This window comes from Cyprinodon tularosa, unplaced genomic scaffold (assembly GCF_016077235.1).
Source record: "Cyprinodon tularosa strain WSP-4 unplaced genomic scaffold, ASM1607723v1 ctg467, whole genome shotgun sequence".
In the NCBI taxonomy this organism is placed as follows: Eukaryota; Metazoa; Chordata; class Actinopteri; order Cyprinodontiformes; family Cyprinodontidae; genus Cyprinodon; species Cyprinodon tularosa.
Genome location: NW_024039193.1, coordinates 1,575,696 through 1,602,218, shown reverse-complemented (window position 1 = coordinate 1,602,218; position 26,523 = coordinate 1,575,696). Strand labels below are relative to the sequence as shown.

Genomic DNA, 26,523 nt, shown 5'->3' with positions numbered 1-26,523 from the left:
ACTTCCTGCTGTCTTTCAAAAAAGGAAGCAATGTCTTGCAAACTCATTCAGAGATTCTCCAGGAGATTGTTCTCACAGTGAGCAACTAGTAGAAATACTGGTACCCCCTCTGTGTTGCTGTTGGCTTCTGGTCTGCCTTATCGGACCACCTTGTTTTTGTCCTTTCAAAAAACATTAAAATCTTTTTACGTTGTCCCATATCAACAAATTATTAAGGATGATATTCACTGGTCAGTGGCACATAAACAGCACAATTTTTGTGTAGACTAAGGTCTGATACCTTAAGCCGGGCATACGCTGTAGGATTTTTTGCCATTTTCGGGCCCATTCTTCCAGTTGTGCGAGAATATTTTCAATCAGGCCAAGTTTCAGCCTCATCTTGCGTCCTTTGTTGTACAGTATACAGCGGGTAAGGATGTTAGATCAGCCTCTCATGACCACTTCCCGATCAGGAATCATAGGGTCGGGAGAAAATCAAACATGTTTGGAATTCAGTTGACAGTGGTGAGGTAATCTTGGGCAAATCCTGCTGTTGAAGCAGAGCTCTGAGCGTCTACGAGCCGATATACCAGAACCTCGAGCACTGCGCATGTGCAAACAAGGGAGTTCTCCTTCTTCTTCCAGATGATGAGTCCCACCAGCGCCAAACCCTTCATCATACAGTTTGAGCTTTAGCTGCGTGCAACAATTCAAAACATTGCACAGTGTATGCCCAGTCTTAGTCAACTGAGACATGTCTGCATATTCTGGTTTGTACCTCAGGAGAATCACTGCTTTACTGCTTATGACTGGTCTGAGCTCAACAAGACTTATGGGCAACAGTGGCGTTGGATGTAGGAGTTTGCCCTGAAATCGAAGGGTTGACGGTTCAAGCCCCGACTCTGACTTTCAGTGTCGTTGTGTCCTTGGGCAAGACACTTCACCTGCATTGTCTACTGATGGTGGTCGGAGGGCCCGGTGGCGCCAGTGTACGGCAGCCCCGCTTCTGTCAGTGAGCCCCAGGGCAGCTGTGGCTACAATGTAGCTTGCCACTATCAGTGTGTGAGTGTGTGTGTGTGAATGATTGTAGTGTAAAGCGCTTTGATCAAGTCTCCTAACTTGAATAAAGGTGCTATATAAGTACATGCCATTTACCATTTAATACTGAAATTAAAGCAAATGTTTTCCTTTCAGGTTGAATAAATATTTACAACCAGGTTGTTTTAATCAGATGTTTTCCCTAAATAGGAGGAATCATAAATATATATATTTAGGCCTTATGTCCTTTGTGTCATTAAAGGTGATTGAATAGACGTTTTAAGGGTTTTTACTATCTCAAGCTAAGTCATGTACTTGTTTATAAGGAAGGAGCCTCTGTTTACCTTTTATACAGTTGATGTTGATTTTTTTTCACATCAGTAGCTTTTGAGAAAGAAAACATTTCTTTGCTTTTACAGGAATTAGCATTACGTTGTTGCAGCTTTGGTCCATGATCTACTGTATGTTTGTGTGTGACGCTCTACAGTATTATAGCCTAAAGCTGTATGTCTCATTAGCTATAGATCAGCAGCCACTAACCAAAGGCATGAATTGATATAGTTTGATCTCTTTTCAGGTAAAGTGAGTCTGTGTGGTTCTGTTTTTTTTGTCCTCCAGGCGCTTAATGGGTTTGTTGTAGTCATCACTGCTGATGGGACCATTTTCTACTCCTCTCACACCATCCAGGACTACTTAGGCTTCCATCAGGTACTGTACCTCCTAAATCTGCTTGATTTTATCGTTTATCTCAGTGATGAATGTATCAAAGTACCAAAGCATGGGAGCAGAAAAGAAAACTCATCATGCATTTTTATGTGCTCGGAAAACCTCATTGAACTCTTAATAATTATCTACAGGATTTGAAGTTTTCATGGACTGAAAGCATTCACTCATAGATCAGTCCATGCAGACATGCTTTCATCCAGACGAGGGGTTTGTTTGTGTGCTGCATGTGGGTGGGATAAACTTAGGAGTATTGGTTGCTCCTTCGGACATCCAAGATCGCTGTGTAAGTCGTTATCATTTTAAAGCTTGGCCTTGTCATCATAGTCACAGCAGAGTTCTGCAGAGAGCAAGAAAAGTTTGATCAGCAAGGAATGATCAATGAATCATTATTTATACCTAAAACTAGTAGGCTCACAGTGATTTAAAGAATTTAGTGGTAATCAGTAAAAAAATTTAAATGATCATTTTCCTCAAACCGGCCATTTTTGGCCAAATATAGTAACACCTCACTCCTGACATCTTCTGGTAAGCCTAGCGCCATACCCCCGCTTTACAAGCAAAATCAATGGGAACTGCTCAACACTTCTGCAATCAACAACAACTATTAAAAAGTTTGGGGGAGTTAGAGTTTATTAAAATTTGGGGGAGTTAGAGTTAAACTGACACTTACCAAGCTAAACCCACTCACCTTTAAATCCCTTTTCACTCCAGGTCCCATAATGGTGCATCGGTCTTAAATTTGAATGGTGCAGGAAGATAAACAGCTTTATTTAGATTAGATAACACTCACACTTCTAAAACTACAATATCCAAGGTTTAATCGCCAGCTTAGCCAGGCTGTTACACATTTTTAGGTCACATCTATAGATTTGGTGGCACAACTACCACGACTCAGGAATACCTTTATATGTCTATGTCTATGCTAATTATAGCGGTAAGCCTATGATAACATTATTTAATGTAATGCTATGCTATGCTGATGGTTAAATTACCTTGTGGATACATTTTCTTCCACTACAAAGTTGTTGTTTTGTTTTTCGTTTCATTTTAAGGAAAATGAACAACTTTTAAGGTTAATCTTTTTTTAAAAAATCACATAGTTACTTCTTTTTTGGTTGTGTATAATTTTCTGCATGCCTAAGATGCTCAATCAATTCTTCCATGTATGCGTTTGTTTGTTAGACTGATGTCATGCACCAGAGCGTCTATGAACTGGTCCACACAGAGGATAAGCAAGAACTTAGAAGGAACCTGCACTGGGCGTTGAATCCTCCTCAGGCTGCAGCTTCGGCCATGTCCCAGGACTCCCCTCAAGGTGACCACTTATGCCTTATCTGGAGTTTATGATGTTCAGGACCTAAATGAGGCAAAAAAACTGAAAGGAAATAGCCTCATTCACTCAGTGGCTTTTCTTTCCTTTTTAAGGCATCCAGAAGCTTTATTATTCAAAAACACATTGAAAGTTTCTTAAGGTTTCTTTAATATGTGATCATTAAACAGGGCTGTTACATCAGCTTTTCTATTTCTGTAAAAATCATCTAATGAAAATGTAGTCAGGTGTGTGAAGCTTGCTTCTAGCCTTAAACCTCAGTGAGAACAAACAGCGCAGCACTAAGCTGTGAGACCAGCCTCAGCTGCCATCACATGACCCAGTAATCTTCACTGTGGCTTATGAGCTGAAGTGGTCCTAGATCTGTATTTAGGTTTTAAGATGCTTATGTGTGTGTTGTGTGTGTGTGTGGGTATTTGTGCTTAATGCAAAGTGAGGACCTTTTTGGTGCATTACACTAGCAAAGCGAGGACTTTGATGTAAAATGAGGCCTTCTACTGACGCTCACTTTGTTGGTTTAGGTTAGAGTTAGGGTGGTGTAGACCAGTAATGGATTGGACGGTGGTAAATCTCCTTGATAGGCTGTAGAACAGTAGAAAATTAAGGGAATTAGATAGGAGTTTATGCAAGGTCCTCACTTTGTATTTGAAACACTGGTGTGTGGGTGTGTGTTTTTCCTCTGGGGAGCTTTGGATTTTGGCTAACACCAGCAGTCCAAACACAAGCAGAGCTTTTCTGAGGAACACCTGGTTACTCCGCATTAAGCATATTCAGAGAGAGGCAGATTAAACAGAACACAATGAGGTAAAACTATAGGAAGACTTTGGTCATTAAAATGACACTGGATGAAAATCTAGAAAAGTTACTCCACTGACTATTTTTCTCTTTTGCCATAGAGATGGAGCCGGACGGCGGCTCTTCTTTGGTCACCTACGACCCTGAGCAGCTTCCTCCAGAAAATTCCTCCTTCCTGGAGAGGAATTTTGTGTGTCGTTTCCGCTGCCTCTTAGATAACTCCTCCGGTTTCCTGGTAGGTTTGCGAAGAACTGACCTAAACACCACAGGTCCATGTTGCTGAGGGGAAAACCTTCCTGCTCGATAGAAAGAATATTTCAGTGGAGGATGTGCAGTCTTAAAATATACCAGGCTGTTCCTTTTTACTCCGAAATGGATTGATATCTCAATAGCTGACTCATTAAATTGTCTATATATATATATATATATATATATATTAGTGCTGTCAATCGATTAAATTTTTTAATCGCGATTAATCGCATCAATGCCTGAGTTAACTCGCGATTAATCGCATTTTAATCGCACATTTTTTTCCTGATTGAAAATCATTTAAATACTCTCGATGACATACAAAAAAATACATACAGGCTAGGTTTGTGCCAATGTTCTTTTTTTAAAATGAAAACAGGTCACAGATACTGATTTATGCCATAGAAACATATGGCAAGAAGATGGGGAGGCATGTAGCAAAAAATAACAAATATGTAGGCAAAAAAAAGGCCCTGAAAACAGGCTGATGTAAAAGACAGTCTTTACAGTTAATACAGTCTTTTGAACAAAGACAAGCATTTTACCCTACTGCTATAAAATTTAGTAGAGTTAAAATTAGATGTTAATTAACCAAGGTAATAATGAACAATTTTCAATCAATACATCAAAATCAATAGACCGACATCACTAGATGAAGGTAGTCTATGCTCTCTAGAAAGTTACTTTTCAGCCTCTTAACAAAAATGAGAACACACACACACCCACTCACCCACACACAGACACACCCACCCACACACACACACACGCGATACCGACCTGTTGCGTACACAGACGGCAAGAGTGCTGCTACGAGATTCCATTTCACCTCAGTAATCAGTTTTCTCAGCGTATTTCAGGTTGCTACTACACTCAACTTGTTTGTTGGTGGTGGGGCTTAAAGAAAAGGCACTAGCGTCACCCAGTGTATGAGCGTCTTTTTCCCTTGAGGAGCTCCGCTCTAGAAGCCTATGAGAAATGCATAGACTGGGGGAAAATAGCCCCGCCTTCCCGCAGGCTGCAGCGGGATGTACTTGGAAAAATTGTACCATAAAACCACATAGCGTTAATCTCACGTTAAAAAAATTATCGCCGTTAAAATGGCCTCGCGTTAACGCGTTAATAACGCGATAATTTTGACAGCACTAATATATATATATATATATATATATATATATATATATATATATATATATATATATATATATATATATATATATATATAAAAAGATCTTCAGAACCTTAAATAATATAATTCATCAGGTTATTTAGACTTCTTATGTGTCTTCAAATCACAGTTTCAGAAGACCTCCTAAAAGTATTACAGAGACTTCCTGATCTAACACTTGTCCTTCAGTGGGTGAGAACTTATGGCGTATATACACAGGCAGAGATAAGGAGGAAGACTAATGTCTGTGTGCGAAGTCTCAAAGAATGCAGATGACTTCATCTTTGTACACAAACAACAGTCGTAGATATTAAAATACACGTAAATAACATATTTATGGACCTGAGTCCATAGGGAACATGTTCTTCTGTTTGTTTCTTGGATTGGGCCGCCTATGGAGCAGTTGCCTTTTGTATCCTTGAACCCCAGTCGGCCTCAGCAGATGGCTGATCACTCTGAGTCTGGTTCTAGTGGAGGTTTCTTCCTGTTAAAAGGGAGTTTTTCCTCTCCACTGTCGCTACAAGCATGCTTGCTGTGATAGAAAACTTTTAATCAATTTGACTGGATGATCAGGTGAACTGTAAAGGGCTTTGTGATAACGTGTAGTGAGTTGGCGCTATATTAATACACCGAATTGCAAATTGAATTCTTCTCATAAAATGTGCTTCTTCTCCAGGCTCTGAACATCCAGGGCAGGCTAAAGTTTCTGCATGGACAGAACCAACGGCAAGAAAACGGAGGGAAGGCCATGCCCCAGCTGGCCCTGTTTGCGATTGCAACTCCCCTGCAGCCTCCGTCCATCCTGGAGATCAGAACCAAAAATATGATTTTCAGGACCAAACACAAGCTGGATTTTACACCCCTGGCCTGTGATGCCAAGTAAAGTCACCTTTCAATCCTTACAGTCATTATTTGTCTGTTAGCTTAGCTTCACATCAAACAGAACACATCATCTGTGGGTTGTTTGCTTTGGATATTTGAATCCTATTCTTTAGTTTCAGGAACAAACTTTTTTGATCAACTGAGTGTTGACTTTTTTGTCTTTCAGAGGGAAGATTGTTCTGGGGTACACTGAAGCTGAGCTCAGAGTTCGAGGATCGGGCTATCAGTTCATTCACGCAGCTGATATGTTGTACTGTGCAGAGAACCATGTTAGAAGTAAGGACATTTTAAGATGAGCTCAAACAATAGGAGATTTTCTATTAATGATATTCAGTACTCAAAATGAGGGGAGGGTGGCATCCCCCTTCTTAAAAAAATCTTAAAAATCATCCCCCTTATTAAATGACATTTTATTAATGAATGTCTAAAATTTCTACTATATGTTTCAATATTTGGCAGGCTGTGGGCTTAAGATTAGCCTGAGTGAAATAAATAAAATCAAAGAAGTGGCCTACCATGACTATAATGGTGATCACAGTGGGAAATTTTTCCTCTGCATTTGTCCCGTTACTATGTAGGGGAAGTGATAGCCATGCCAGTCCAGGGACTGAATGCAGTTCTACTGTAAGGTGCCTTGGTCAAGGTCAATGACCGCCATACCCGACGTGCAACAATCTTACCATGCTTATTGCTTTAGGTCAATAGACTATATTAATTAAGCAATATATGCTTTTCAAAAACAATCCACCGGACTTGGTTTCCAAGTTTAAAGACGTTTTGCTTCCCACCCAGGAAAGTTTTTTCAATTCAAAATGTCAGAATTAGCGTTGTGTTAGCAGTATAGTAGCCCAACAACTTTTTTTTGTTTTTACAGCACTAGTGGCTTGTTTTTTATGAACAATAGGCTGACAGGAAAGAGAGGCGGAGAGACATGTGGGAAAGGACCACAAGGCCGGATTTGAACCCGGGTTGCCCACTTCGAGGACTAGGACCTCCATACATTGGTTGTCTGCACTAACCACTGTTCCTCCATAGCCCAAAAACATGCAAATTCAACCAGAAGAAAAACTAATCTGATGTCGTTTTAGGGGTGATGCTAAAAAGCTAATTATCAGGGTACATTGAATATTAACTCCATTAGCCAACAGATGCCTTTGGTACAAACAGAACTGCAATGTTCCTCAAAGTTTTGTTGTACACCAAAGGTTGGGAAGGCCTGCTCCGATGTGTTTAGACAGCTTTCATAAGTAATTCTGCAGGATTAGCAAACAGCTGGAGTGGAGCAGCAGAGCTGCCAAAAAGGATACAGCCCATAAAGCCACAACATCAGAGATGATACATAGAGTAGCAGTGACATGATAGCAAATACACATGGCTATGTCTGACAGTGCCGGCAGTTTCTACCCAAAGAGGGTGCTGTGAAAGATGCTGCTGGTGGAGCAACCATGTTTAAAGTCCAGTTATATACTTGAATCAAGTTTTTATAAGGGCTAGACTATCAATAGTCTAGCCATTACATTAACTAAAATTAAAATAAAACAATTACCTCAATTTGCAAATCGAGGAGGCTGGATATTGTTGTCATATTACAAGAATCCAGTTGCTTGGTTACTTTAACCTTAGATGGCGCTGGCATGCTTAAAGTGGGTTTGCTGCCTCACATAATCCATGCTTGTGAGTAATCACTTTGCCGTGCAAAAATAAAGACCCAAAAACATTTACATCCTTCCTGAAAAAAACGTAAATAAAATTATAATTGTAGTAAAAAAAACAATTCGATTTTTACGGTGGCCGGGAAGTGCAAACCAATAATACAAAATCTGAAACACTTTTACAAATCTTGAAACAACTTTACATTTGATAAAACAAATAATAATCTGTTCGACCCTTTAATTTTTGCAAATAAAGAGTAAATTTGACCAAATCCACAGGATTTGTTGTTGGTGGTGAGAGGAATAAGCACAGTTAAAGACTTGCAGGTAATTTAATTTCTTCCCATATTATGGAGGGGAACAGATTATTTCAGTCAACTGAATCATCCATTCTCGCCTGTCCTCCTCCCATATATTTGGGAAATAAAGAGCAACTGTTTCCAATTTCTCTAAAATTGATGTTTGATATCTTATACTAGAAATGTCCTTAATCCAGTAATATTTCATATTTTACATTAGAAGGGAATTAACCAGAAATTCTAATTTGTGTGCCCTGCTATCAGCCAGTTTCCATCCTCTTATATCAGCAATGAAGAATAAAAAATACACTACCTGTTGGAATTCTGTTTGGTGACTGACGTTTATTTCTGTCAGCCTGAAGGGACAAAAGTTGGAGAAATACCGATTCTCTTGGCGTTTAAAAAAAACAACACAAGTAGACCTCGTGTTTTGTTTGTTGTAATTTTGTTTTCTGAAATGTAAAGTTGTTTCAGATTTTGTGTTGTTGGTTTTTCACTTCCCCGCCACCGTAGATTTTTGACAAAATCACACAGCCCTAATTTTACTTGTTGCCTCAGTTCTGCTAAGGATCTGAAGCGGAGTTTGAGTTACTCATAAAGAGTAAATCACTAGTTACATGCAGCATGAGTGGATTGTGGTTAAAACAGGGGTCTTCTTTGGGTTTAAAAGTGTTAAAAAAAACTTTGAATCATTCATTCCTCTGTCATATTGACAGAATGGGTCAGTGAGTTTTGTGATTTTAACATCTAAACTTATGATTTTGCTTTTTGTGTTTAGTGATAAAGACAGGAGAGAGTGGACTGACGGTATTCAGGCTCCTCACCAAAGAGAATCGCTGGAAGTGGGTCCAGGCCAACGCCCGGCTGGTCTACAAGAATGGCAAACCAGACTACATCATTGCCACACAAAGACCACTTTTGTATGTTTCTGTATATAATATAGTATATTATATACCATATATATTTACAATAACTAAAAATCCAGAGTTATTTAACAGTTTTGATCAGGCTGCTGGATTCATAGCCTTTAAATATATGCGTATAACCTAAACAGTCTTTTCTGACACTTTCTGTTTTAACAGAGATGAAGAGGGAGGAGAACACCTGCGTAAGCGCTCCATGCATCTGCCCTTTACCTTTGCCACGGGTGAGGCCTTACTCTACCAGTCCAACCACCCTATCGCAGGCTTCGTCGATGCAAGTCAGGAAAAAAACATGAATAAAACCAAGAAGAGCCGCACCGACAGACTGGTAAAGGATGGCTTGAATCCCAGCTCCCTTCTTGGGGCTCTCATGAGTCAAGACACATCTGTATATGTTTGCCAACCAGCTCTTGAGCCCAAAACATCCTTTCACAGCAGCCTCTTTGGAGAGCAGATAGACTTCTCTCTCCCTGAACCTTCTGGGCAAATTAAGATGTGGGATGAGCCTGGTAATTGTGTTTTGGGCCCAGACGTTTCGGAACCCAGCACCAGCTTTGACCCACTGCTAGCTACTCTAGATTCCCTTACTCTGGAAGGCCAGGGTGTGGTGGATGCAGAGGAAGAGGGCTGTTCAAACACTGAGCTGTTTGGAGCTCTGGAAGGGCTGGGGCTTAGCGCTGAGGACCTGGAGCTGCTGCTGCTAGATGAGCGAATGATCAGAGTGGAGATGGATTCTGAGCGGGTGCCTACTTTAGATGACCTCCTTACAAATGACGAAATCCTCTCATACATCCACAGCTGTATTGAGGGAAAGGCAGTCTCCACCGAGCACAGGGGACTGCCACTTCCTAGTACAACGGTGACCCCTACAGCAGCATCAGAAAGTGATGGCAGATCTGATACAGATTTTTCTCACTGTAAGCCTCATGTGGTGGGGCAAGCTCCTATTGTGCAGCTGTCACAACAGATGCAGCAGCACCTCAGTACACGAACAAGTAAACTTGCCTGTGACTGGAGCCGGCATAACAACCACTTGACTAATGGAGAAGTTCTCGGGCATAATTCATCCGTTCAGAATGGACACTGGACAGCTCAAGATATTCTCGTCAGCGCAGAAATCCATCTTCAACAAGTTAACACACAGAAGATGTTTTTTAGCAACAAGGCCACAGAACTTGATGGTCAGTTTCAGCAGCAGATGTACCAACAGTTCCAACAACAGCCTATAATGCAGAAGCAGCTCTCTGAGCAGTGTCCTGTTCCACAGAGGACAACCGCTCTCAATGGAATGTGTGATGTCTTCTGCTCCAACGGACCTGCTGAAAAATCCCAGTGGCAGGATTTTTCTTTCACTGAACATCTTGCTAGCAGCCCCTGTCCTGACAGAAGTCAGAAACTTCAGACAAACACTCCTTTAGACTTGTGCACCGACTACAGAATGCCAGGAATCCACGGTGGGAGTGAGTTTTCAGTTTCGTCCGTCCGGCAGCATCAACAGGAAGAGATCGCTGTGCCCTTCGCTCAGGTTTTCTCAGACTTGTCTCACTGCCCTCTCCCTAACGCCCCCCTGGAGCAGATTCTTGGAGTTGGAAAGCCCTGCCAGAAGCTGGACCATAATGAAGTTGTGAGCTCCGAGATCAGTCATGACCCCAGTAACTGCAAGGTGAGTGTGAGGGACCAAACTGAAATAAGGACAAAAGGTGTTCAAAATTTGAAAAAGTGCTTTCATTTAATTGTGTCAAAAAGGGTTAAGGCTCAAAGCAATACAAAATAACTTAAATAAAAAATAACATGGATCAGGGCCCAACATAACTGAGGTTAACTGAGGATCCAACTCAAACAAAAAAACTTACCTCCAAACAAAGAACTGAAGGCTGCTTAAAAAGGGATGGAGTAACCCAAGTCTACCACATGAGGGAGGCCCAACATAACAAAAGAACCAATAAATACAAAATTAACCATTCTATGAAAAAAATAAAGCAAAACTAACCTTTACTTAGCAGAAACAATAAGTGGGTATTTAAGTGACAAACTAATTAAAAACAACTTGAAACAAGTCTCCCCCATCAGTCTTTCAAAAATGGTACGCTCCAGGTTTCCTCCTCCAGCTGGTTTGCATCAGCAGCACCTCAAACAAAATAACAAGTGTAAATAAACCATTCAGACAGACATTAACTAAAGTGTGCACAAATAACCAACTTAAACATAAACTGTAATATAATATAAAGCAAGAAAAAAAAAATGCTAACACGATGTGGTGGTGGGAGGATCATCCACCACAGTATGCCTGTGTATTTGTTGTTAAAATGTTCAAAAAAACACACCACCTAAATAGTTCAAATGCACTCTGTCACATTTTAAAAGCTCAATAAGTATATTTTTGATTGCAATAGATTTTACAGTGAGATAATTTCTCTTTCTAAGCATGTTTACAGTGCCAATCAAATGTCTAAACATATACTAAAGTCAAATTAGACATTTTTAACAAGATCTTGTTAAAATATGTAGCAGAGATGCACCTTTTGTTGCCATTACCAACGCCATATCATTTCAAATCAACCAATACCAACCTAGTCACTTAAAGAAAATAAAATGATTTATAAACCCAGTTCAGTATGGACTCCCCTGTGTTTGTATTTTTTTTTTGTGTATTCAGATTTTATTCTCCTCTGGGTTGTTTATTGTTATTGTTAGAAGGATAGTTCAGGTTTTTGGACATAAAGTTGTGTAAAGGGTTCACCATCTGTAGCTGAGATGCAGTGGTTTCTGTACCAACACGTACTCTGAGAAACTCCTGGAAACATAAAAGTAGTAGTAGTTATTTTACTGTACATGGATTTTTAAGGTTTTTAAACTAGAAACGCTTAAAATGTATTTTTTTTTTTACAAATTATAAAACATTTTGGCACTATGTCAGACCCTGACATAAATAATAATTATTTTAATTATTTGGCCACTATTCTCCGCCACATAGGTGAGGTGCACAGTAACAGTGAACAGAACAGTGAACTATGGGGTCATTAGTAGTGATGAAAAATCTGCCAAAAGTATAATAAATACTCTTATGAGCGGTTTTATTCAAAGCACACATCTAACCTCCTATCCATGTGCATCTTGAATGTTCTATGAGTGATGATTTAATACTATGAGACTCCAAATACATCACAACCTTTGGGTGCACAGTCTTTTTATGTGCTTGTGGTTTGCTTTTTATGCTCCTTAGTATTCTCTCTTCCTCATGTGTGGAGCTGCACTCATAATAACTTTGTTCACTTTGAAGCCGTTACCCACCAGACAAAGTAACATGTCTGTGATTGGCTGCTTTTCAGAGAATCCCAACACTTGACACTGTGCTCTTCTTCCCTCTAGCAAAGCAACTTCAGGTTGTTTCTCTTCAACACAAGCATTCATTTGTGTGAGATCGGTGTCCCAGTTTGCGCATTTAACAGCTAGTAGTTTCTGAGCTTCTGAATGACGTAAAGAAGTATTTATTCCATGTGTGCACTTTTGGCAGAATCCAGAAGCCACATTTCAACTCAAGGCACTTCACATAGACAATTTAACCAGATCACTACAAAAAGAACGAAATCTAAATAAGTAATTTTTTTCTTAAAATAAGTCAAATTGTTCTCAAATGGAGGAGGTAAATGAGACGCTGTAACAAGACAATTTACATTTAAAAAAAGGAAATACGAGTGCATTGTCTTTTCATTTCAAGTTCACATTATCTAACTCTCTTATTTTCAGAGTCAAAATATTTATTCCATTGACATATCAGCTCTTTAACCTATTCAGCTTAGGGGTAAATACACTTAATATAAGAAGTCTTTACTTATTGCTAGTCTATTTTTGCAGTGATCATACAGTCAGATCGGATCAAAGTTTTCTAAGGAAAACCAGCAGATTGCATTGATTCTTTGACTCCCAAGCAATCCCTCACACCAAGCATTCTTGTAGTGACAGTGGAGTGGAAAACTCCCTTTTAACAGAAAGAAACCTCTAGCAGAACAAGGCTCAGTGTGAGTGGCCATTTGCCGAAGCAATATACAGTAAGAACTAGTAAAGACATATTGGGGCCAAGATAGAGCCAAGAAGCCCTATATTATATGTTATGTTATATATAACACAAAGACCCCTTATGAAGAATACAATAAATGGAGGTAGTGTTCCCTCGCCCAGGCTCGGGTCACTGGGTCCCCACTCTGGAGCCAGGCCTGGGGGCTGGGCACCCTGACGTGCACCTGGTGGCCGGGGTTCTACCCATAGAGTCCAGCCGGGCACAGCCTGAAGAGGAAACATGGATCCCCCTTTCAGTGGGCTCACCCCCTGTTGGAGGGGCCAAAGGGTTTGGGGGCATTTTGTAATAGGTGGCAGTCGAGGCTGAAGAAGCTGGCTTCTGGTGGGGAGGAGGCCTGAGGTAGTGCATGAGGTTGAAAGATTGCAGCTAGAGCAGGGCAGGCAACCCAAACTGTTCAAAGAGCCATATTGGACCAAAAAAGCCAATCTGTCTGGAGCACATGTCACATCATTTGACTACTCTGCTGTATGATATTCAGTGATTTAAGTGTAAAATCCATTTCAATAGTAAAGTGCTAGGTTTGTTCTTCTGGGGGATTTCAATACTCATGTGGGCAATGACAGTGAGACCTGGGGGGGCGTGGTTGAGAAGAATGGCACACCTAATCTTAACACAAGTGGTTCTATTGTTGGATTTCTTTGCTCATCATGGATTGTCCATAACAAACACCATGTTCAAGCATAAGGGTTTCCATATGTGCTCTTGGCATCACGACACCCCAGGCCATAGTTCAATGATCAAATTTGCCTTGGACACACGGGTGAAGAGAGGGGCGGAGCTCTCCACTGACCACTACATAGTGGTGATTCTTGTCTTTTGCTCACCCATAAATGTGCCTGCCAGTGATAGCAATTTACACGGCTGGCAGAAGGATCCCATACGGACAACAGAGGGAAGGTGAGGCGGCATTGTGGGGCTCACTTTCTTGCCGAGCAAAAGGTGCTAGCTCAGGAGGACAGTGGTAGATTTGAGAAGTACTGTGGCTCACCGGTGCCTGTGCTGGAGGTAGGACCACGAAACAATCCTTCTATGGCTAAATAAAAACAAACATCTTAAGAGCATTCCCCAGTTATTCTTTGTCAAAATTATTTTCCTTGAGTTAACAGTGGACTAAAAAATAAACCTGGAGAAACATGGCTGTGCCATGTTATGGTAACCCGCTCACCTTTAGTTAGTATTAGCATAGCTGATGTTGAACATAGCTGTGTTAAAGAAAGGCAGCAACCTCTTCATGGCTGCTGAGCCTTTTTATTTATTTAAGTTGGCACCAAAACTTAGAAGCTGGACCAATGTTCATTCTTGTTTTACTTTTCTTTTTGTCCGTTTGAATCTGAGAATGTTCTAAATTATATTTTTGGTAAAAAAGTTGTTGCTATGATATTTAATAGCTCAAAAAAAATGTCACATTATATGTACATGCAAACAACTATATCTGATCCTAGTCAGATCTGTTTGGTTATTAAGGGCAAACCTCACAGAAGGTGTAATGTTGCTAATTAGTCTTGTCAGTGATGGACGGCTTTCCCTTAAGGACATGAATCATGAGGAGTCGGTTACTCTCTGACCTTTTCCTTGTAGTGATGAAGCTGATGTTTCTGGCTGTGCTGCCCAGCAGGCCATGTGGCAACATTTGTTGTGTTTTATCTGTAATAATTACAGACACAAAGCTCTAAAATGTAATGTTTAATTCAGTCATGCCAAACAGTTTGCCTTTGGGTTGCTTTAAACCTGACATCAGGCTTTTATATGAACTTGTATTGGTCAAATGTTCAGCTGCCCTCATTGTTTTCAAGGAAACAGATGTGAGTGTAGTTTTCTAAAACAATCTTTAGTAACCTTTTTTCAATTATTGTGTCCTGTTTCGAATGTTTTAATACTGTAGAAGTAAACATTCAATGTACTAAAAGTTTCGCTGTGAAAAGAATTTGATTCTAATCAACATTTTGTTAATCCTCACCTTAATAAGTAGTGCAAATTGGTACATGTTACTATAGAAGTTCATATGTTTAGATGGAGTCCATGGAGAAAGGTTTTGGGATGTGTTTAAATAAACGTGAGAATAAGAACTCACTGGATGATCACACGGCTGAGGTTTGGTCAACGGTTCAACAACATAAGCAACTATAATTATCTGACCTGCTGGTCATGTGGCATATTATGCTCCATATAAACACAACGTTTAAGAACACAAGGCTCCTGACATGAACAAAAGATATATAGCAGCAATAAAAGGACATTTTATTGCTTTATTATATTTTATTTATATAATGGGGAGTGTAGTGGTTAGAGCAGTGCGCTTGTGCTCTGAGAAGGTCGGAAGTATCCAGTTCGATCCCCACAGCCTCCACTCTGGGTTCCTGAGCTAAACCCTTAACCCCACACCGCTCCCCAGGCGCCACACAGTAGCAGCCCACTGCTCCCCAGGGGGATGGGTTAAATGCAGAGAGTTAACAAACAAAACAGGACAAACAACCATTCATGGACACCTAAGGAGAATTTAGATAAGCCAGTTAACAAGACAGTCATTTTTTTGGACTATGGAACGAGGCTGGAGTACCCAGAGAGAACCCACAGATGCACGTGGAGAACATGCAAACTCCATGTAGAAATTGAACCCAGAACCTTCTTGCTGCAAGGCAAAAGCGCTACCTTCTGCCCCACCATGCAGCCCCTATACTTTTATAATTAAACAAAGGCTGCATCCTGAGCAGGAGGTGATTCTGCATAGTGTTCCTTTTTAAAATAATTAATAAAAGCTTTGATGTTTCATGTTGCAATATTAGATGTAAGGTAAAATAATGATATATAATTGAAATTAATCTGAAAAAGATTCGAGGGAGTATTTGGAAAATTGCACAAACTGGGTTTTTGAGTTAGTCTAGCTAAAAAGCAAGCTGTGTGCTCCATTAACCAAACATATCATTTTTGAAAGGAACTCAAAGGACATATAAGCATAACTTTAAAGTTTTGACATAGTAATTGGTTACAAATGTAATTGGATAAAAATGTTTTTAGTAAAAACATTTATTGTTTTCAAACTGTAAACCTAGTAGAGTCCAGTATATTAAACCAGTTTTAGTATACTGGACTCTACTGGGTTTATAGTCTGGTTTCAAAATATGAAATTATAAACAACATATGAATATTTTAATCTTAAATTAATATCCAATAATCCAAAATGAAAATGCATAAAACATGATAACAAAACTGTATTTTAAAGTAATTCCATTCCTCAAACAGTTGATTTAGTTTACTTAAATTCTTCAAAGATAATTCTAAATAAGTTACTTAGGTTAACAGAAAATTCAGTTCAATTCTAGAATACTTTCCAAATCAGGAAGGAAAATAAATGTTGCTGTAGATGTCTTAATTAAAAAAAAAAATCTTTAGTCCTTGTTCTTTTTAATAGTAAACAAATTAACTCTACTGCTGGAGTCTGGTTTGTTTGTTCAGCCACAGAGAGACACTAAAATTCATTAAAACTAATTGACCACATCAAATTGTGCGGTGTAAAAAGTTGTCTTTTCATGGTGGCTAAATGCACCATCATCCATTTGTAGGATCATCATTACATCAATACATTCCTGGATCTTCCTTTCTTCCCTGAAGCAAATATCTGTTTGTCATGAAGGAACAGTTTCTATTTTCCTATTTTTTTATTTCCAAGAGATAAAGCAAACCCGTATAACTCATGAACATTATAGGATGACTGATGTATCAAGCCCTTTGTCAGGTATTTATCTGTTTACCTTCAGAGCTACAGTTGGAGATAAGGCTTAATCAGAGCTATTCTTGCTTGAAAACTTTCTTGATTCTACGTGGATTGGAACGGATTTAGAACTAACCAAGGGTGTTCTTAACCCCCTTTTATTGGTGCATGTGACCCAGGATGTATCTGTTGTCCAAATGCACAAAAATCTGAACTTTCTGATAGCATCCACACTGCGTGTTAAATCTTTCTGACATTTTCTGACCTTATTCCATCAGGTTATGCTTTACTGAACTATCGTACAGTGTACAGTTTGTGCTTCTTTATTCTGCAGCCCCTATAGTGCAGCGTGTGAACCGAGCTGGAAATAAGAGCGCTCTGTTATCATTTAGCACTTTTAATAGTTGACCCTGATATTTTTACAACTACCTAAATAGGGGGTGACCTGCATCTGATGGCGGCAGACGGATTGACTAAAATGATATGTTCAGAGTCAGAAAAGTGAAGTCATTATAACAGCAGGCTTAAAAACTCTACATAGAAAAGAAAATTTATTTGCTTCTATTACAGCAGATTAAAAGGTAAAGGCCATATAGATATTTAGATATTTCCAGTCATGATTATGAAAGTAGATCATTTTAACAGTTTAAACAACCAGTGGGATTTAAAACTGAACTATAAAGCTTTTTGTCTTAATAACAGTGCAACAGAGGGCTATCCCACCTTGGCTGACAGACAATATACAGATAAGTGATTTTTTCTTAAAATAAGTGCATTTGTTCTTGGATTCAGGAGGTTAAAGAGACATTTTGCCGATGGAACAAGACAATTTACATTTAAAATGAGAAAACGCAATTGCATTGTCCTTTTTCAAGTGCATTCTATCTAATTATTTTATTGAGTAAAAATACCCATTCCATTGGCAAATCAAACAGAATCAGAATCAGACATACTTTAATAATCCCAGAGGGAAATTACTAATCTCATTTACACTCAAATGCGCTTATTTTAAGAAATGTTTATTTATTTCTAGTTCGACTCTACACTGCAAAAATTATCTAAAAAGTGTCTAAAAAATTCTTAAATTAAGTGTATTTGCCCTTAATTCAAGCAGGTAAATAAGATGATTTATCAATAAAATGAGTATTTTACTCTTAAAATAAGAGTTTACGTGAAATAAGACAATGTTTTCTCATTGCAAAAACGATCTGGAAATAAGTAAAAATGTCTTAAGTTAAGTGTATTTACCCTTGATTTGAATAGCTAAATTTGATAATTTGCCAATGGAATTAGTATTTTTACCCTTAAAATAAGATAATTAGATAATATGCACTTGGAATAAGACAATGTAATTGTGTTTTCTTATTTTAATTCTAAATTGTCTTGTTCCATTGGCAAAATATCTCTTTAATCTCCTCAATTTAAGAAGAAATGCACTTATTTTAAGAAAAAATGACTTATCTAGATTTAGATTTTTTCCAGTGCTTATTTTAAATGTAAATTGTTTTTTTTCCATTGAAAAAGTGTCTCACTTAGCTCCTCAATTTAAGAAAAAAAGCACTTATTTTACGAAGAAATTACTTTATTTAGATTTCAATTATTTTGCAGTGTGACAAAAGTATACTTGTTTGAGTTTAACTTTTTAATTGTAAATGTCCTAAAAGCAAAATATGGGGCACATTTAGACATTGAAAATATATTTTAAATTTAATAAAATGCTAGTTAATATTCTCTTCAGTAACCAAAGTTACTCTACTTTAACATTAAAGCACATCTTTGGCCGCAGTATCTATTGGTGTTTAGTAAGAACAGATTTTTTTGGCACTGGCCTTTTGCAGAGTGCTGGCCCACAGATTAAATCATCAAAAGCACAATTTACCAAGTTTGGATAAGTTTTATGTTAATAATAAACAATAACAATAATTTGGATTGTTTCATTGAACAAATTAGTTAAATCAAACCATAAACTGGTTGTAACCTTCAGCTGGATTTCTGATGTTTGTTTTTACCTCATGCAGATGAAGAAAGGCTGCATCCTGAGAAGCTCCTATCCAGGAGGGTGTGTCCTGCCCAATGGGAATGGAGCAGCGCCCCCTGCTGTCAAGGTGGCCAATTCTGAGACCCTTCCTCTAGTCCCAGACACACAAGCCACCGGCTTCTACCTCTGACCAAGTGATGATGATGTAGCAGGACACTGTGAAGAAGCAGAAATGACTGGAGCAGCCTTATGCACAGAGACAACACTGGGTTTATTTCTGTTCTTCTCTTTGTTTTCTGGGGGGAGGGGCCTTTGTGTTTTTATTTAACTATTATTATCACAGGTTTGTTGTTTACATTAATGCAGTGAGGAGTGTGTGCTATGTTGATGAGTTAGACGACTTAGGTTAAGGTGAGGTCTTGCATGATTGACAGGTGGAAGCTGAATATGAACGGCAATCAAGTTCAAACAGGGAAAAGCGTTATTGACCATTTTATTTACAGCTGATTGTTCAGCTTCTACATGATTTACTCCACAGACGGCATTATGTGTGCAGTTTTCACCTGACAAGGCACAACACTGAGATTCAGACGACTCAGGAGATGATGGTCAAAGAGCAAGAATGTATGATAGAGAGACATCTAGTTAGACAGATTTCTAAGCAAAACCACTTTAATAAGCTTCAGCAATCCCTAAACAGTATTTTCTATGAAAGTATTCACTGTAGAGGGAGGGTCATGTTGCGGAGACATTTGTTGTTCTTCATGGTAAAGATGTGTAAAATGGTCTTTTATTACAGCAGGATGATCTCACAACGGATAATTCAGATTTAAAGACTTAAATCTTTAAAAAATTGTGCAGAGAGTATACAAACAACACTGTCCAGTTTGCATTAATTAAGCCATGACTTGTTCAGGATGATGGAACAGCAGTTCCTAATCTCATTTTTTGAAGAGAGTTCTAGTTGGAGATGATCCATTTTGTTATCAGTGAGCGGACGTTGGAGAGCAGGATTAATGAGATTGTTGGTCTTTGGGGATTCCTTCTTAGCTTCGCCATTTGCCCACCTCTGCAGCGCCTTTTCTATCTTCTTGCACTCCGCTTCCTCCTGCCCCCACTCCTGCTTGGTTTGTTCCATGAGCCTGCTGCTCTTTTCTCATCAAGAGTGGCTGAATTTACGAGTCCAGAAAAGAACAATGTCATGATGGGTTTCAGATGATTTGCCCACATGCAGAAACAACTCAGAGGTGGATGAAAACTTCAACAGTTTATTGGAAGGGGATAATTCAAAGAGAACAAAGGAGGATTCTCAGCTGGAGAATATCCAACAGTCAGGAGAACCGGAAACACTAGAGGGAGATCAAAGTGGTTAATTTAAGGCCGGGAAGGACTCACAGAAGTAGACTTGAGGTTGCTCCTTGATTCCAGTTTGTGGGGACTTTACAGACCTGGTGATACTTGGCTAGAGGGCGGACAGGCAGACAGGTAGTGGTCCAGAGGAGCAGTGGAGCGGGCTGTCAACGAGTTTTCCTGAAGTGGACAGCTAACAGGAGCGGTGAATGTATTCCTTTAATCTCAGGGAGACGAACGATTCCTTCCAAGGCTTGAAGGACCAGGCTTATCCAGTAGATCAAGAAGTTATCCTGCCTGAGACCACAAAGGAGACAAAGGGTTAGAACCCAGGGCAAAGAGAGAAAAAAACTCAGTAGTTTAGACTCAGCTAATCTCTGTGAGACTAGAGTACCCAATACTGGCAAACACTCTGGCGTTGAGGTGGTGACAGTCCGCTGCTCATATACTCCTCTGGTAATGACTAAACGAGGTGTGTGTGGAAAACCAGAAGAGGTCCTCCAAGCCAACAGGGGAAAAGGGCACCATCTAGTGGATCGGTGGAGACAAAAAAAGGAAAACAAAACGTCTCCCACAAACAGAAACCCTAACAAACACTTTGTGTCCATAGTTCCAGCAGGTACTGGAGGCTGTAGAATCAGGATCGATGCATACTTAGTAGCATTCTATGCTGCATATTTTGTAGAATTGTTGAGAGCTGTATTCAGCCGCTGCCTGCAGGCGCTGCTCTTTCCTTTTCAGAGAAGGAATATCTCATTTGAGCACTTTTTTCAGTAGGGAGCAACAGGCTGCTAAAACAAACATTGCAGCATTGTTATTTTTTTATAATAACAAAAGTATCTACAAAGGAAAAAAAAAACTTTTTTAGTTTAACTATCTTTACCTTACATCTTAGAGTTTATGTCTCCAGGCGCCTCCAATTAGAAATAATTCCTGTTTTCCAGGTGTAGGAATATAAAGCGGTAGATTTGTTCCAGCTAACGGCCTCCAGGTTGGACAAAGATCCAGACTTATGTGCAGAACCACACAGTGAGCAGGACGTCAGGGGAGGTGAGAAATGTCCAAAGGTCAGTGTTAGAGAACCACAGCAAAGAGTGACAGCATGGGGTCAGCATGTCCCCATAGCAACAATTAGACACCATCAACAAGTCATAATGGTTGGGAGAGATGCCAGATAGATACACTATATTGCCAAAAGTATTTGCTCACCTGCCTTGACTCACATATGAGCTTAAGTGACATCCCGTTCCTAATCCATAGGGTTCAATATGACGTCGGTCCACCCTTTGCAGCTAGAACAGCTTCAACTCTTCTGGGAAGGCTGTCCACAAGGTTTAGGAGTGTGTTTATGGGAATTTTTGACCATTCTTCCAGAAGCGCATTTGTGAGGTCGCACACTGATGTTGGACGAGAAGGCCTGGCTCTCAGTCTCCGCTCTAATTCATCCCAAAGGTGTTCTATCGGGTTGAGGTCAGGACTCTGTGCAGGCCAGTCAAGTTCATCCACACCAGACTCTGTCATCCATGTCTTTATGGACCTTGCTTTGTGCACTGGTGCACAGTCATGTTGGAAGAGGAAGGGGCCAGCTCCAAACTGTTCCCACAAAGTTGGGAGCATGGAATTGTCCAAAATGTCTTGGTATGCTGAAGCATTCAGAGTTCCTTTCCTTGGAACTAAGGGGCCAAGCCCAGCTCCTGAAAAACAACCCCACACCATAATCCCCCCTTCACCAAACTTTACACTTGGCACAATGCAGTCAGACAAGTACCGTTCTCCTGGCAACCGCCAAACCCAGACCCGTCCATCAGATTGCCAGATGGAGAAGCGCGATTCGTCACTCCAGAGAACGCGTCTCCACTGCTCTAGAGTCCAGTGGCGGCGTGCTTTACACCACCGCATCCGACGCTTTGCATTGCACTTGGTGATGTATGGCTTGGATGCAGCTGCTCGACCATGGAAACCCATTCCATGAAGCTCTCTGCGCACTGTTCTTGAGCTAATCTGAAGGCCACATGAAGTTTGGAGGTCTGTAGTGATTGACTCTGCAGAAAGTTGGCGACCTCTTCGCACTATGCGCTTCAGCATCCGCTGACCCCGCTCCGTCAGTTTACGTGGCCTACCACTTCGTGGCTGAGTTGCTGTCGTTCCCAAACACTTCCATTTTCTTATAATACAGCTGACAGTTGACTGTGGAATATTTAGGAGCGAGGAAATTTCACGACTGGATTTGTTGCACAGGTGGCATCCTATCACAGTTCCACGCTGGAATTCACTGAGCTCCTGAGAGCGACCCATTCTTTCACAAATGTTTGTAAAAACAGTCTGCATGCCTAGGTGCTTGAATTTATACACCTGTGGCCATGGAAGTGATTGGAACACCTGATTCCAATAATTTGGATGGGTGAGCAAATACTTTTGGCAATATAGTGTATCTCCTCTCTCCTTCCATCTTAAGCATAAACCCTTTTGGGACTTTTGAGTCAGAGCAAACTAGGCTAAGCTTTTAGAAAACAAACTGTGTGAGTAGGTTTGAGGTGATGAATTCAAGGAACACAAAAGAACTATAATCACAGCTTTCTTCACCTCCACACTAACTGCAACCACGCCCTGACACCACCACCCCACCTTTCACCAATATGTGCAGATTTACAAAGGATAAATAAAAACAAGATAACTTCTGTTTGGAAAATTTTCCAGGCTGAGTAACTGAGAAATTATACCCTTAAGGAAATGTTTGACTATTAGCACCAGTGGCTCAATGGTTACTTTATTTGTCACCCAGCTGGAGCAGGTTGAATTTTTTGCTTCGGTATAGCCTGTTTAAGAGAAGACAAATACATGGGTGGACGCTGTGCCTGAGGCCTTCGAAGGCGCTGTCCTTATAGTTAGAAATAACAGAGCAAAGGGTTACAGTGGGTCATATCACCAGAATGATTGACAATTAGGAGGACCACATATTTTGATGATCCACCCGGATATAAAAGATCATCCTCTATACCTTTAATAATCCTTTAAATGTGTTTATTTTCAATTCAGTTTATATATTTCAAAGCACTTTGCAGAAAAAATTAACTCAAATTGGTTACAAAGTTTCTAAGCAAAACCAGCTGATTGCATCAAGTCATGGACTTTGCAGGATTCGCTCCTCCTGGATCAGCATGTAGAGACGGTATTCGCTAGCATTGTGTTATTTCTCTACCAGTAAACTAATAACTGGTCATAACTGGGTCTTTTAGCAGATTAGAACACGCTTACATCAGTTCCCAGATTAAACCAGGAGCTGAAGTTTATGCTTCAGTACTGAGACTTATTAACAAGGAAATAAGTGTTATTCTCAAAGAGCAAAGTTAAGAATATGAAATGCAGCACCAGAATATATTTCCTACGGTTAAGTCCTTTTCATTTCTCTTTTTGCTAGATAAATGTCTTAAAATTTAAGCTTATTATATTAGTATTTTTCTAATGTGATATGGTGTTGAAATATAGCTCAATTTAATGTCTTTCTCTTAAGGCTTTTACACATCTTTACACATGACCATTGTGTAACTTAGGTTGGTAAACCTGGACACCGCTGAGATTTGGAGATTCATATCAGCTAGGGTTAGTTTTTGGTGTGTAGGGTGCAGGGTAACGTTGGGGTTCGTTTTTGGAAAGGCTGCTGTGGATGAAGGCGATTTTCTGACCAATCAAATCACGTTTCTACTCATATTTCCTGTTTTGATTTGAGTTTAAGCACACTACTTCATTTTTTGTTTTTCTTTATTGACCATCCATCACACTGAGAGAAAGTCCTTTTTCAGCTATATGAAAATTTTCTACTTGTTGGAAGTTTAGAAATATAGAAGGAAAAGGTGATGAAAGGTTAAAATGATGAGCACTTTATTTTGAGCAGTCACTAAATGCAGATATGTTATGAAACAGAATTTTAAGTATATTTGAGGTTCCTGATGGAGATAAGATGAATTATTATTGCTTTTAAGGTATTTTCTATTAGATGGTTCCTTTTCATTACAAGCTAAAGCACTTCAATTGAACAGTTTTTTTTTATCTGATTCCCTCCAATGCTGAAGGTTTAATGGACTTAATTAGAAGAAATGTATTAATGTAATTATTTTTACAGCAGTCATTTGAGATCGTCTGTGAATTCTGTGTGTAAAAGGTAAAAGTGAGATAAGTTTTGACAAAGGTTTTCTACCCTAATTTAATGAAGGCCACAAATAGCTGCAAATCAACACTGCACAAGATTAAATCTATCAAAGTCAATAAGTGCATTTTTTTTGTTGAATTGAGCAGATAAGTGAGACACTTTCCCAATGGAATAAGACAACTTAGATTTAAAATAAGAAGAACTGCAGTGTCTTATTCCAAGTGCATTATATCTATCTTATTTGAAGGGTTAAAGATGTTCATTCTATTGGAAAACCATCTTATTTTACTATTTAAATACACTTATTTTTAAGACATTTTACTCATTTTCAGAATGTTCTTGCCGTGTGAATGGCCAGTCTCCTTCAGAGGTTTATAACAGAATAAACATTTAAATATTTTAGGTTAATTAGGATTGACAGATTTACTCCTGTTTATTGTCCTAATTGCCAAAATGACTTTTAAAACATTCTGAAAATGATTTAGGGTCAGATCCCTCCACCAGCCTTTTGATGATGTGCAGAAATTTGGGACCATTGGCAGAACTGGATTAGCGGATTCAGGCTTCCAGGACACCATGTTCACACACAGCTTTATCAGCTGGCCTGTGAATGCTCTGACTGACATCAGGGCTTTCTAACTACGCTATCCCTAAGCAGCTCTATAACTATCTGTATTCTCCTTTTGTTGCCTGATCTGTAACTTCCTAGTCGATGTCCTCTGTTTGGTGACCTGGATCAATCTTTAGCAAAGAACTTTATGACACTGCTATTCCCACACATGACCTGTTGAAAGGTCTTTCTCTGGTTTGCAAGTTTTTCTCTTTATTTTCCACATTATAAAATTTCCATTAGGGACGGAAAAAAAATATTTAGTTTCTTCAAACTAGATTAAATGTCTCTAAAATTGATTATCTCCCGAGTACATCTGCCACACAGAGGAGCAGAATTTTGACATATTCTGTACATTTTTTTTTTTTTTCTGTTTAGCTTGAATGTTGTGAATTTAACAATCAGAAGCTTAGAAAGCTGTGAGATCATCATCTGGCCTTCCCCAGGTTAGTTACAGTAGCTGCCATTCAAAATGTCCCCACTTTCCTTGATGGGCCCTTGGCCGGTCCCCTACAATTCCTTTTTAAACATCAGGATTTGTACTAAAATATTCTTTCTGTCATGATTCATGGACATTAAGATCTAAAGAGAAGCGCCATCTTCTGATCAGACCCTGTAATTCAGTGAAAAGGTGGAGTCAGAGTAAAAAGAATGCACGCCCAGGAAAAGGCCAGTAGCTGGAAGTTGGAGGGGATTTGCCTGGGAGTCGCAGGGAAGTAGGCTGCCATTCGGCTGTTATTTAACTGGAAAGGGTGACTGCTACTGTATGTTAGTTTTATGTTTATGAAGTTCTAACTAAGAATAGTGAAAAAACGTTTTTAAAAAATCACTATTATGACATTTTCCAGCTTTTATTGTCATTCTCATTTACACACAATAAAAATTTTTGGCAATCCTAACCCAATTATAATAGGAAATACTTTATATTCAAAGGATAAGAAAAGAAAGGTGTTTATGCTCTGGTACAGATAGTATCTGTTTTGAGCTGTAGACCGATGCTGGAGGGGAATGTTTCTGAATGTCTCCTGTTCGAGGGAAACAGCTGGAACAGGTCAAACTAGGGAAAAATGCTGAAAAGAGATTTCCACTGAGAGAACAACGCGTATAAACAGTGTTTTATGGTTTCTGACAAGATGGAATACACACGTGGATGTCAACAAGTCAGTTTGCTATATTTGATATACTGCTGTGAAATTCTAACAATGTGAAAATGAAGTTTATATTAAGCAGTTACTGGTATGTAAATAGTTGTATGTTGTCTCATTTGGAGCACATTTTTTGTATATATATCAGACTTTTATTTTAATTACTTTGTTTTGTATTTGTAAAAACTGTAATGATGCAAGAGTGATTCTGTGACCGTCTGAAATCAGTGCCATACCACAGAGCTTTGTGTTATTACACTGGAAATAATTTTTTAATCTAATACGTAATTTTTTTCTTAAAATAAGTGCATTTGTTCTTGTTCTTAAGGAGGTAAAGGAGACATTTTTTCCAATGGAACAAGAACATTTACACTTAAAATAGGAAAACACAACTACATTGTCTTATTTCTTAATTACCTAATTATCTGATATTAAGAGTAAAAACAAAAATTCCATTGGCAAACTCTC

The 26,523-nt window shown here is 39.2% G+C and overlaps 1 protein-coding gene across 1 annotated transcript in view; it reads left to right on the top strand.

Annotated features, from left to right (window-relative positions):
• Positions 1-19,507, top strand: part of LOC119794036 (aryl hydrocarbon receptor-like) — a 52,886-nt gene extending 33,379 nt beyond the window's left edge. The window contains exons 4-11 of the mRNA XM_038301366.1: positions 1,636-1,725; positions 2,926-3,058; positions 3,970-4,103; positions 5,959-6,161; positions 6,331-6,440; positions 8,894-9,035; positions 9,198-10,701; positions 18,844-19,507. Of these exons, the coding sequence (XP_038157294.1) occupies positions 1,636-1,725; positions 2,926-3,058; positions 3,970-4,103; positions 5,959-6,161; positions 6,331-6,440; positions 8,894-9,035; positions 9,198-10,701; positions 18,844-18,993 (2,466 nt within the window). The 3' untranslated portion in view covers positions 18,994-19,507. The remainder of the gene's footprint in view (positions 1-1,635; positions 1,726-2,925; positions 3,059-3,969; positions 4,104-5,958; positions 6,162-6,330; positions 6,441-8,893; positions 9,036-9,197; positions 10,702-18,843) is intronic.
• Positions 19,508-26,523: the final 7,016 nt, after the last annotated feature.